Here is a 13,375-nt window from a genome sequence, read left to right as displayed (position 1 = left end):
CATCTCTCCCCACGGATACATCGGGGACACACCTTCAGACACAGAAGCGCATGCAGAGCACCAGCTGAGCGGACAGGAGGACCTGACCAGAAGAGAATATACAGAACCACGCAAAACTTGGTAGGATGAAGGGACTAGGGGGGGAAAGCAGGAGTGTTAGAAGGACTGGACCTGCCCTCAGCAGGTGGAGGAACTGAACCAGGGGTCTGATCCCCACATCAGAGCAACTGTCTGAGTCAGAGGAGGAACATTTAAGGCTGAGAGTGAAACAGCTGATCTGTGGCGGCCTGAACAGAATGAGAATCAGACGGTCCTTGCATAGCCATTCATACCCCAGACAGGGACACAGGTCCCCTGGAAGGCACGGCGGCTGGGAGCTGGAGTTTAGGGATTGCAGAGCAATCCCAGGGCGAGACTGCTGTTGACTGCAGAGAGACGGACTGAGGGGATGTGAGGGAGGAGACTGTGGTGGGAAATGCCTGTGGAGGAAAGCCAGGCAGCCATGGAAGCAAGGCGGTGCTGCTGAGTCACACGTAGAGGGTGGAGCCATCACCATAGCCTCTTTCCTCCCATAGGCCAGCAGCTGAACAATAGAGAGGCTGGCCCATCAAACGCCTGAGGCACTAAACTACAGAGTAGGACCCAACCCAGGGGGCCCCTTTGTGTGCCTGACATGTGGAACAGAGAAGGACCCCATGCAAGGGAGCCCTCTAAGTGCCTGGATTGGTGGAGCTACGGAGAAAGACTGGCAAAGAGGCCTTCTGATCACCAGTTACAAGAGGCTTGGGAAAAGACTGATAGCACCATAACTCCCGTGGCAGAGGCATTCCGTGTCCCTGCACACTTGGCCGCCAGAGTCCCCGCAAGCCAAGCAGCCGCACCACCTTCACACTCAGCTCTCACGGGGGCAGAGCTGCCACAGGCAAGAAAGTCTTGCGTCTATGCGCACAGGGTCGCTTCCGTCGTGTCCAACTCTTTGCACCCCTGTAGACTGTGGCCTGCCAGGATTCTCTGTCAGGAGGGTTCTCCAGGCAAGAATACTGGAGCATATTGGCCAATACGGTTGCCATACCCTTCTAGAGCACTATATTTCCTGCTGCCCTAGCTGCCAACCCCCCGAGTACCTGGTGCTGCCAGGACCCCTGAGACCCAAGCAGCTGCACCACCTCCACCCCTGGCCCTCACGGGGCAGACCCAAGTCCTCCAGGGCAGCCTCAGGAGCAAACCCCAGTGGACGACCCACATGCAGAGGTGGAAATAAAACCATAATTGAGACCCAGGGGCAGTGTGGATAAGGAAGAAGACCCAAACCTTCCCACCAGCTTTACAAGCTGCAGATTAAATCCACAGGACCAACGAGGCAGACTGTGTCTGTGGAATATATAAAGGGTCATCGAGAGCTCCCACAAAAGAAAACACACTAGTTCTGATGGCTGAGGGCACTGGAGGAAAGAACACACAGAAATAGGACCAGGTTAGAGTCTGAGCTGCCCCCACAGCAGGTCCAGAGATCAGCACAGTGTTGGAGGGCATCCTAGGGAGGTGAGGGGGACTGTGACTCCCAGCGAGGGAAAGGACTCTGACAGCAGTGACAAGAAAAACATTTATTATTCTTCTGTTTTGACTTGTTCTATTGATTCTTTAGGATTCTTTTTCTTTTATTCCTCCTCTGTTGTAGCTGTCGATTTTATTGGCACTATGAAATCTAAGTAAGCTTTTGAGCTTTTTTTTTGTTTCTGTCACATTTTTTATTGTTTTTATAAACCTCTGCCTCTACTTTGGGCTTTTGCAGTTCTGTGGAGTTTTCTTTCTTTCTCTTTTTTTTTTAATTCTTAATTTTTTAAACCAATTATTATTTTTTCTACATTTATTCCCTTGTTTGCTTTTCCTACTGTGCTTTTCACCTTGCAGTTAATCTTTAATATATAGTCAGTTCAGTTCAGTCGCTCAGTCATCTCCGACTCTTTGCAATTCCATGAACTGCAGCACACCAGGTCTCCCTGTCCATCACCAACTCCCGGAGTTTACTCAAACCCATGTCCATCGAGTCGGTGATGCCATCCAACCAACTCATCCTCTGTTGTCCCCTTCTCCTCCTGCCCTCAATCTTTCCCAGCATCAGGATCTTTTCCAATGAGTCAGCTCTTCGCGTCTGGTGGCCAAAGGATTGAAGTTTCAGCTTCAACATCAGTCCTTCCAATGAACGCCCAGGACTGATCTCCTTTAGGATGGACTGGATGGATCTCCCTGCAGGCCAAGGGACTCTCAAGAGTCTTCTCCAACACCACAGTTCAAAAGCAACAATTCTCCGGCACTCAGCTTTCTTTATAGTCCAACTCTCACATCCAAACATTACCACTGGAAAAACCATAGCCTTGACTAGACAGACCTTTGTTGACAAAGTAATGTCTCTGCTTTTTAATATGCTGTCTAGGTTGGTCATAACTTTCCTTCCAAGGAGTAAGCGTCTTTTAATTTCATGGCTACAATCACCATCTATAGTGATTTTGGAGCCCAGAAAAATAAAGTCTGACACTGTTTCCCCATCTATTTGCTGTGAAGTGATGGAACCGGATGCCATGATCTATGCTGTCTAGGTTGCTGTCTAGGTTGCTCATAACCTTCCATAAATCTTCTTTATCTACCTCTATTTAACTTTGCATATCTATTCTTTCTTTTCCTTCTTTCCTTTCCTCTCGACATATTTGTGAGCTTTATTTTCATTGCTTTATTCCCCAATTGGCACCATGCTTCAGTTTTTTTTTTCCAGTTTGTGCTTTGGTAAGTTTTGTTCTTAAGTGGTACTTATAATTTTTGGTATCCTTTGTTCGCCAGGTCAATCTATTGCACTTTACTTTTGTTGGATGTTTTGACTTTGCTCATGGGTGTATATGTATATGTGTATATTCATTATTTTAATTATTATTTTCCTGATTTTGTAACTACCATTTGTTTGGGGTTCATCTTTGGTTTCTCATTTTTGGGTATCTGTTTTATCTCACTTAATGCCATAAAAAACCACTTGTGGAATCTTCATTCCTGACCAGAAATCAAGCCCTGAGCTTTTGGAGTGGGAGAACTGACCAAGACCCTAGATTATGAGAAAACTAATCGTAGGGAGCATCAAACAGTGAGAACTCACACAAAACATCACCCAACCACCAGCAGCACCCTGTGCAGGACGCCTCATCTAAACAACAAACAAAACAAAAATACAAACCCAACCATCAGCAGACAGGATCACCACCTCACTCAGCCTTGCCCATCAGAGGAAAAGCAAACAAACAAAAAACTCAGCACAAATCTTACCCTACAGGAAGCTTACACAAACCATTGGACCAACCTTAGGAGGGCATAAGTCAAAAGGAAGGAAGAAAGAATTCAACCTTGAAGCCTGGGAAAAGGAGACCTCAAATACAAGTTTAAAAAAAAAGAAAGAAAAAGGCAGAGAAATACTACACAATGAAGGAACAAACTAGAAACACAGAAGTCCAAACAAATGAAGAGGAAATAGGCAAGCTAGCTGAAAAAGAATCCAGAAAAATGATAGTAAAGATGGTCAAAAACCTTGAAAACAAAATGGAGAAAATGAAAGAATCAATTAACAAAGACCTAGAAGAATTAAAGAATAAACATACAGAGACAAACAAAACAAGTACTGAAATTAAAAATAAAAGGAATCTATAGCAGAATATCTGAAGCAGAAGAACAAATCAGTGAGCTGGAAGATAAAATGGTGGAAACAACTTCTGAAGAGCAGAATAAAGTAAAAAGAATGAAAAGAACTGAGGACAGTCTCAGAGACCTCTGGTCAAACGCACCAACATCCAAATGCAGAAGAATACACCTTCTTCTCAAGTGCACATGAAACATTCTCCATGATAGACTGCATCTTGGGTCACAAATCAAACTTCAGTAAATTTAAGAAAATTGAATTCATATTAAGCATCATTTCTGACCACGATGCTATGAAACCAGATATCAGTTACAAGAAAAAAAACTGTAAAAAACATAAACACATGGAGATTAAACAACACGTTTCTAAATAACCAACAGATTACTGAAGAAATCAAAAGGAAAATCAAAAAATTTCTAGAAACAAATAATGAAAACATGACAACTCAAAATCTATGCAATGCAGCAAAAGCAGTCCTAAGAGGGAAGTTAACAGCAATACAATCCTACATCAAGAAATAAGAAAAACATCAAATAGACAATCTAACTTTACACCTAAAACAATTGGAAAAAGAAGACCAAAAAACCTCCAAAGTTAGTTAAAAGAAAGAAATCATAATGATCTGAGCAGAAATAAATGAAAAAGAAATGAAAGAAACAACAGTAAAGATTAATAAAACTAAAAGCTGGTTCTTTGAGAAGATAAACAAAAATTGACAAACCTTTAGCCAGACTCATCCAAAAAAAGAGAGAGAGGAGTCAAATCAACAAAATTAGAAATGAAAAAGGAGAGGTTACAACAGACAATGCAGAAATACAAAGGATTATAAGAGACTATTATGAACAACTATATGGCAGTAAAATGGATATCCTGGAAGAAATGGACAGATTCTTAGAAAAGTTCAATCTTCCAAGACTGAACCAGGAAGAAATACAAATTATGAACAATCCAATTACAAGCACTGAAATTGAAGCTGTGATCAAAAATCTCCCAAAAAACAAAAGCCCAGGACCAGATGGCTTCACAGGAGAATTCTACTAAAGATTTATAGAAGAGCTAATACCCATTCTTCTAAAACTCTTTCAAAAAATTACGGAGAAAGGCATACTTCCAAACTCATTTTACGAGGCTACCATCACCCTGATACCAAAACCAGACAAAGACAACACAAAAAAAGAAAACTACAGGCCAATATCACTGATGAACATAGTGAAAAAAGCCTCAACAAAATGTTAGCAAACAAAATTCAGCAACACATCAAAAAGCTTATACACCATGATCAAGCTGGGTTTATTCCAGGGATGCAAGGATTCTTCAATATATGCAAATCAGTGTGATACAACATATTAACAAATTGAAAGATAAAAACCATATGATAATTTCAATAGATGCAGAAAAAGCCTTTGACAAAATTCAGCACCCATTTATGATTAAAACTCTTCAAAAAATGGGCATAGAAGGTACCTACCTCAACATAGTAAAGGCCATCTATGATAAACCTACAGCAAACATTATTCTCAATGGTGAAAAACTGAAAGCATTTTCCCTAAGATCAGGAACAAGACAAGGGTGTCCACTTTCACCACTATTATTCAACATAGTTCTGGAAGTCCTAGCTAGAGCAATCAGAGAAGAAAAAGAAATAAAAGGAATGCAGATCGGAAAAGAAGAAGTAGCACTCACTGTTTGCAGATGACATGATACTGTACATAGAAAGCCCTAAAGATAGTATCAGAAAATTACCAGAGCTAATTAGTGAATTCAGCAAAGTTTCAGGATACAAAATCAATACACAGAAATCACTTGCATTTCTATATACTAACAATGAAAAATCAGAGAAACTAAGGAATCCCATTCACCATTGCAACAAGAATAATTAAATATCTAGGAATAAACTTACCTAAGGAGACAAAAGAACTGTACACAGAAAATTATAAGACTCTGATGAAAGAAATCAAAGATGACATAAACAGATTGGAGAGATATTCCAAGTTCCTGGGTAGGAAGAATCAATATTGTGAAAATGACTATACTATCAATATTGTGAAAATGATACTACCAAATGTAATTTACAGATTCAATGCAATCCCTATCAAATTACCAGTGACATTTCTCACAGATTGAGAACAAAAAATTTCACAATTCATATGGAAACACAAAAGACCCTGAATGGCCAAAGGAATCTTGAGAACAAAGAATGGAGCTGAAAGAATCAACCTTCCTGACTTCAGATTATACTACAAAGCTACAGTCATCAAGACAGTATGGTACTGGCACAAAAACAGAAATATAGACCAATGGAACAAGATAAAAAGCCTAGAAATAAACCCATGCACTCATGGGTACCTTATTTTTGACAAAGGAGGCAAGAATACACAATGGGGCAAAGACAGCCTCTTCAGTAAACGGTGCTGGGAACACTGGACAGCTACATGTCAAAGAATGAAATTAGAATACTTCCTAACACCATACACAAAGATAAACTCAAAATGGATTAAAGACCTAAATGGAAGACCGGAAACTATAACACTCTTAGAGGAAAACATAGGCAGAACACTCAGTGACATAAATCAAAGCAAGATCCTCTATGACCCACCTCCTAGAGTAAGGGAAATAAAAACAAAAGTAAACAAGTGGGACCTGATTAAACTTAAAAGCTTTTGCACAGCAAAGGAAACTATAAGCAAGGTGAAAACACAGCCCTCAGAATGGGAGAAAATAATAGCAAATGAAACAACGGACAAAGGATTAATTTCCAAAATAAATAAGCAGCTCATACAACTTAATGCAAGAAAAACAAACAACCCAATCAAAAAGTGGGGAAAAGACCTAAACAGACATTTCTCCAATGAAGACATACAGATGGCTAACAAACACATGAAAAGATGCTCAACATCGCTCACTATTGGAGAAATGCAAATCAAAACTACAATGAGAAATAACCTCACACCAGTGAGAATGGCCATCATCAAAAAGTCTACAAACATTAAATGCTGGAGAGGGTGTGGAGAAAAGGGAACACTCTTATACTTTGGTGGGAATGTAAACTGATATAGCCACTATGGAAGACAGTATGCAGAGTCCTTAAAAAACTAGGAATAAAACCACCATATGACCCAGCAATCCCACTCCTAGGCATATACCCTGAGGAAACCAAAATTGAAAAAGCCACATGTATCCCACTGTTCATTGCAGCACTATTTACAACAGCTAGAACATGGAAGCAATCTAGATGCCCATCAACAGATGAATGAATAAAGAAGTTGTGGTACATATACAGCATGGAATATTACTCAGCCATAAAAAGGAACACACTTGAGTCAGTTCTGATGAGGTGGATGAACCTAGAACCTATTATGCAGAGAGAAGTGAGTCAGAAAGAGAAAGATAAACATTGCATTCTAAAACATATGTACGAATCTAGAAGAATGGTACTGAAGAACTTATTTTCAGGGCAGCAGTGGAGAAACAGACATAGAGAATAGACTTATGGATGTGGGGAGAGGGGAGAAGAGGGTGAGATGTGTGGAGAGAGTACTATGGAAACTTACATTACCATATGTAAAATAGAAAGCCAACAGGAATTTGCCATATTTCTCAGGAAACTCAAACAGGGGCTCTGTACCAACCAAGAGGGGTGGGATGCGGGGGAGATGGGAGGAAGTTTCAAAAGGGAGGGGACATATGTATACCTATGGCTGATTGATGTTGAGGTTTGACAGAAAACAACAAAATTCTGTAAAACAATTATCTTTTAATTAAAACATAAATAAATTTTAAAAAACAAAATTAAAAAAAAATAGTAAACCGCAAAACTTTCCCTCTTCCATCCAAAGAAAGATAAGAGAAGGAAGGTGAATGGAAATATTCATATTAGATTTCATTTATACTATTACTCGCCTATGAATCTTCTAGGCGGAGGCTAGGAAATGACACAGCCTAAAACAAAAGCAAGAATGCTGGTCACTGATCATGGTTGATCATTTTATACTCAGGAACAAAACACATGCTATACAAGTATTTACACACAAGAATGAGTCATATTTCCTGAATTACGCACAGTGGGCTAACTCACAGTTTTTCTCTTTCAAAAAAGCATTTTCCAGTAAAATAACATGAGATTTCTAACTGTGGCAACTACATCCATCAGAACTAGTTTGTTGAAAAAATAATCCTTGACTCAGGGAACTCAAACCGGGACTCTGTGACAACCTAGAGAGGTGGAATGTGGGAGGGAGGTTCAGGAGGGAGGGGACGTATGTATACCGATGGCCGATTCATATTGATGGATGCAATGGACATGAACTTGGGCAAACTTTGGGATGGTGACGGACAGGGAGGCCTGGCATGCTTGCAGTCCATAGGGGCACAAAGAGTTGGACACAACTGGGCAACAGTCACGAACAGCAACGTGGCAGAAACCAACACAACGTCATAAAGCAATCATCCTTCAATTCAAAATAAATAAATAAGAAAATAATCCTTCATAAACATCTTAAAATTTGCTAGTATTACCAGTGTGATTGACAAGCACCTTGTAGCTGATCAAGGCACCCAGTGGCGCCAAAACAGATGAGCTGAGAACCATGCCTTGAACCCTAGCATCACCAACAGCAACACAGAGTCAGGGAGAGAACAAAAGATCTCGGACTGGGGGGCTCAGATACAGACACGGTTCTGATGTGTTGATTTTAACTTGGTTAATTATTAACTCATCATTTTCAAATGATATTCGGAGCAGCAGCTTAAAAAATATCTTTTCCTGCCTGTGTGTCTACACCTGGGTGAGACCTGAACAGCAGTCCCCTCCCTCTCAGTAGCAGGGGGGCCACGTTGGTCATACTTAGCTGGAAGGTATAATTTAGTATCAGTGACATGTTAGTGGCCACAGCAAGAAGACAACGCAGATAACTTACGTAACTATACTTTAATAAACTGTGTCTTGGAAAAGAAATGTTAACTTATTCCAAAAAATAAGCCAGCCTCCCTCTGCCCCTCCAAACCCTTTGGTGACACATACCAAACGCTGCCAATTCAGGCTCCTTTTTCCACTTGCCCAGTGAGGCGGGTGGGTTTGGCCAGATGACGGTGGTATGCAACAGCAGGTCTCCCATGCTTAGATCTGCAACCTGAAATCCAGGGCAAAGCTTACTGGGTAATGTCATAAACACTGAAGACATGCATGACATTTCAAAATTCAACAGGCTGGTATCAATTTGACTTCATGAAAAAATGCCTCTAAATAAAGTCTTCCATCTGGTCATCTTTTTCCCCTTTATCCTGTGTTTGCATACCAGAATTCCAAGAATATGGTGGCCAAAAGATACAAATAGGGTTTCTGAAATTCACATGCAATAAAGCTATCAAAGGGCTTCCCTAGTGGTTGAACGATGAAGAATCCGCCCGCAATGCAGGAGGCTTGGGTTTGATCCCTGGAGAACAATATGGCAACCCACTCCAGTATTCTTGCCTGGGAAATCCCATGGACAGAGGAGCCTGGCAGATACAGTCCATGGGGTAGCAAGAGTCGAATATGACTTAGTAGCTCAACAACAAAAGACCTGTCAAAACTGATTAATGAAATCACAGAGGTTTGGTGTTCAAATACCAAACGGTGTTCAAAGACCAACGGTCACCCAGGACAAAGATCCAGGAAACTACAAACACTGCCACCTGTGAATTTAAGTTCCTTTGGAGCAAGGGTCTTCTGGGAAGCAGTGCAATCTTTTCATGTCTTCTTCTTCTGACTCATCTTAACAAAGATTTCATTTCACTTTAGAGGAGGAAAAAGAAGCCAACCGAGGTGCTGGGAGATTGTGCTTTAAGCTTGTACAGTGTGAGCTCTGGGGTCCTTAGAAACCGTAAGGTCTCCTCTTGCAGCCTCAAAGGTCAAATGCTAAGCCCTCTCAGATGGACAAGGTCCTCTTGTCCTTACAGAGACATGATAATCCTCAGATTCCACCAGTGTCCGTGCCCAACGATTGTCATGTGTGTCTTTTTCACTGGAGCTGCTAACCACTTCCACGTCTATCAAAATCCCATCCTCCCACCCACTCAGCAACCTAATCACAGGTGTGAGGATCATCTGGTCCCTCCATGTGGCTCCCTGCGCAAACATGTCAGAGGATGCGGCTTAGCAACAACCAGACTCCAAGGTCCATCCCACTTGGCAACCCCATCAATTGTGAGGAGGGTCTTCTTCCAGTATGCCCCCCTGGAGCCCTCGCCCACCAGCCTCTCACTTTTACTCTGTGTCCATGGAAAGCAAGCCTGATCCTTCTCCCTCAAAGCAGCAATGTGAATATTTGAAAACTTGATGTTGCATTTCTCAAGGACAGATGGCTCCGGTTTATTTTGCTGCTTTTGATCTGAGTTTCTAGATGTGGCAGCCACCAAGCAGCCCTCCATAGAGCATGGTGCCATTTAATCACCACTCTGGGCTGCAGTGCTGGAAACGGGGCTCCGGCACTACACAACACAGTTGGTACTATTGCCGCTATAATGATCAAGATCGTTACAATAATGATAATTACTCTAATTACTATTGAGCTGTATTATTAGTCACATGGTCAGTCATTGAAAACATTAAGCAATTATATTACTTTGTTCATATTAAGTAACTAGTCAACCACACCCCCAGGGCAGTACCCACGAAGGGAAGAGCACTGCTTGCTCTAAGTATTGCCTAGACTTATCACTGATCTTGGGGCAGTACACACTATTTCCCCAGGACCGTTCTCCCTAGGGTTTTACATTTGTGGATTCAAGACCACTCCATCCTTTCCAGTTTGAAGACCATTCTTTTCAATGGAGGGGGGAAAAAAAGACATCAAGTAGATTTGAGTCGTTTTCTTTGGGTCATCAGCTGTCTTTGGTTATGATACTTCTAGCCCCTGGTAATGGTCTTTTTCTTTCTTATTCTTCCTATAGGGCTAAGACATAATCTTCTGTTGCTCTCTTTGGCATCTTCTCCAAGCTTTCATTTTTGTGATCTTCAGACACCCTACTACTGATATAGGACTTTCCTACCCTGTAATACTGGTATGTGGTCAAAGGTCCCTCCTTCCATCTCATGCACATTTTTACCCCAAAAAATCTCTGCTCACAAGAGACTGCTTTGCAGAGCACTACATCTCTTTGTTCCTTGCTGGAAAGATTTCTTACTTGGTTGACAGAATTTTATTTTGGAGGTTGGGCAGTTCCACCAAAGCCATATGCCCTTTTATAGTCTGACTTGTGAATCACAGTCAGCTTTTTTTCTAAAGTCTTTGCAATCTGCTATCCATATTACCTTCTAGTCTTTGGCATAATAGTCCTTTGCTCTCAAGATCATTAAAATTCAGAAATCCATTTGGAATATAATGAAATGCACTGAAATTGTTCATTTCCATGACTCAATAAAATTCACTTCTGTCAAAATGAAATAAACTAAAATACAGGATAGAAGCCTTATAATTCTGAAGTATTATTCATAGTCGTCAAATGAAGCCAAGAGAAGTACTTGACAATAGGAATTAAGCAAGTCTTTGTTCAATCACACAGTATAATATTACACAATCATTTCAATGATCCTTTTGAATCATGTAAAGTAATGTGAAAATTAAATAATTCTTTGTTCAACATAAAAAAACTCAAGGTACAAAATAACTTCCAAAATATTCACAAATACATATGGAATTATATTCAGTATTCAAGTATATAATAAACGTATTTTTAAAAAAATAAACCCAAACATCAAGAGGTAAGTTTTGTGTTCTGAGATTGTAGGTAGTTTTAATTCTTGCCTTTTTCTATAGCTTGTTCTTTTCTTTAATGAACATAGTGCATTTTTCTTACTATAAAATTTTACAAGAAAATGAGAACAAAATCCAGAGAGGCATGTCTGTCTTTTCTACATTCTGATAGATTAAAGTGTCTGCCTGATAGACAGAGAACATTCACATACTCTTCCTGTAATAACATGGTAAATAAAATTGTGTTTCAGCAGAAAACTGAGCAGCCTGTTCAGAGCACGCTCTCGGGCTATCAGAGCCCAGCCCCGCATCCACATGTCTCTGAGCCCCTCTGTCAGTCTCAGTGAGGTGCAGGTAACAGATACATGTGCACATTCTCTCCAGCCTGGTAGTGACTTATAACTGATTCATCCTGCTGTGAAGAAACCCATTTGTCTGCATTTACAAACCATCTCACCGTTTCTTCGCTTCATACACACACCTGCTATTTTGACTGTCGGGCTCCCTCACATCATGTGAGTAAAATACATTTCTTCATATTTGTTTGCTTTACATCTCTATGAGATGTCATTTTACCTTCTTCTGAAAATTATCTTCTTACAGTCCAAAACTTCTTTTGTTTCACAGAGGACATAAATGGGAACCTGTTAGACAGTAACCCTTTATACCTCCAAAGCGAAGTCTGTTTTCTTTTCTAGACTAAACAACCAGGTCTTATCCCCACCACCCCTCTGACTTTCCCTCCTTTCAATCACAGCCAGAGTTCCTCTTCATAGTTCCCTCCTGGCTTGTCTCCTTTTTTGATGCAGAAAGCAAAATGAGGACAACATTCCAATCAAATCAGGAGGTATAGCGGCATTGGTGAATATCATTCCATATCATATCCGTCTGATTCATCTCAGTATTATCAGAATCATATTCACATAAGCGCTCCTCAATGACTCAGACACAACTTAGAGTTAATTTTACAGTTTTCTCAAGCATAACTGTTCCTGTGACTCTTTATTCTAAGTAGGGTTTCAGGCAGACTTAAAAAAAAAGATTCAGAGTAATTTGAAACTTTCACTCATTCAATAAATATTCATTAACCACCTACTACATGTAAATTATTATTCTAGTCTCTGGAGATACAACCATGACCTTTAACAGTGTTTAGAGAAACAGTCCAAGTTATGGTCATGGAAATTCACTCTCACACTTAAGAGAGAACAAAATCAGAGGTCTAGAGGGTGAAGAGAAAGAATCAGGATAGGTTTTCTATACTAAGAAATAATTCAACTGAGAAAGAAAATTCACAGTGTAGCCTTGGGTAAAAGAAGTTCTACCAATGTGGGAACATACACTGGTATAGCCACTATGAAAATAGTTTGTAGGTTCCTTAAAGAACTAAAAATAGAACTGCCATATGGTCCAGCAAGTCCACTCCAGGCACACACCTGGAGAAAACTCTAATTTGAAAGGATACATGCACACCAATGTTCACAGCAGCACTGTTTACAAAACTCAAGACATGGAAGCAACCCAAGTGTCTACTGACAGATGAATGGATAAGAAGATGTGTGTGTATATATATACATATACATATATATAGACACACATATATACACTCATATAATATATATAATATTCCAGTGTGATATTACTTAGCCATAATAAAGAATGAAATAATGCCATTTCCAGCAAAATGGATGGACCTGGGAGTATCATACTAATTGAAGTAAATCAAAGACAAAAATATCATATGATATCACTTATATGTAGTATCTAAAGTATGATACAAATAAACTTATCTATGAAAGAAAAAGAGACTCAGAGACATAGAAAACAAACTTACAGTTATCAAAGGGGAAGGGGGAAGGATAAAATAGGAGTCTGAAACTAGCAGATACAAGCTACTATATATGAAATAGATGAATGACAAGACCTCACTGTATAGCACAGGGCAATATATTCAACATCTTGTAAC

At 40.2% G+C, this 13,375-nt stretch overlaps 1 protein-coding gene across 5 annotated transcripts in view; it reads right to left on the bottom strand.

Moving 5' to 3' along the window:
* TIAM1 (TIAM Rac1 associated GEF 1) overlaps nucleotides 1-13,375 on the bottom strand; it is a 451,658-nt gene that overhangs the window by 16,605 nt on the left and 421,678 nt on the right. For all 5 annotated transcript variants that reach the window (XM_061134344.1, XM_061134343.1, XM_061134345.1 and 2 more), the window contains one exon: nucleotides 8,697-8,805. In XM_061134344.1, coding sequence (XP_060990327.1) covers nucleotides 8,697-8,805 — 109 coding nt within the window. The remainder of the gene's footprint in view (nucleotides 1-8,696; nucleotides 8,806-13,375) is intronic.

This window comes from Dama dama, chromosome 31 (genome assembly GCF_033118175.1).
Source record: "Dama dama isolate Ldn47 chromosome 31, ASM3311817v1, whole genome shotgun sequence".
NCBI lineage: Eukaryota > Metazoa > Chordata > Mammalia > Artiodactyla > Cervidae > Dama > Dama dama.
Note: the sequence above shows the minus strand (reverse complement) of the source record. Positions and strands in the feature narration are given on the sequence as shown.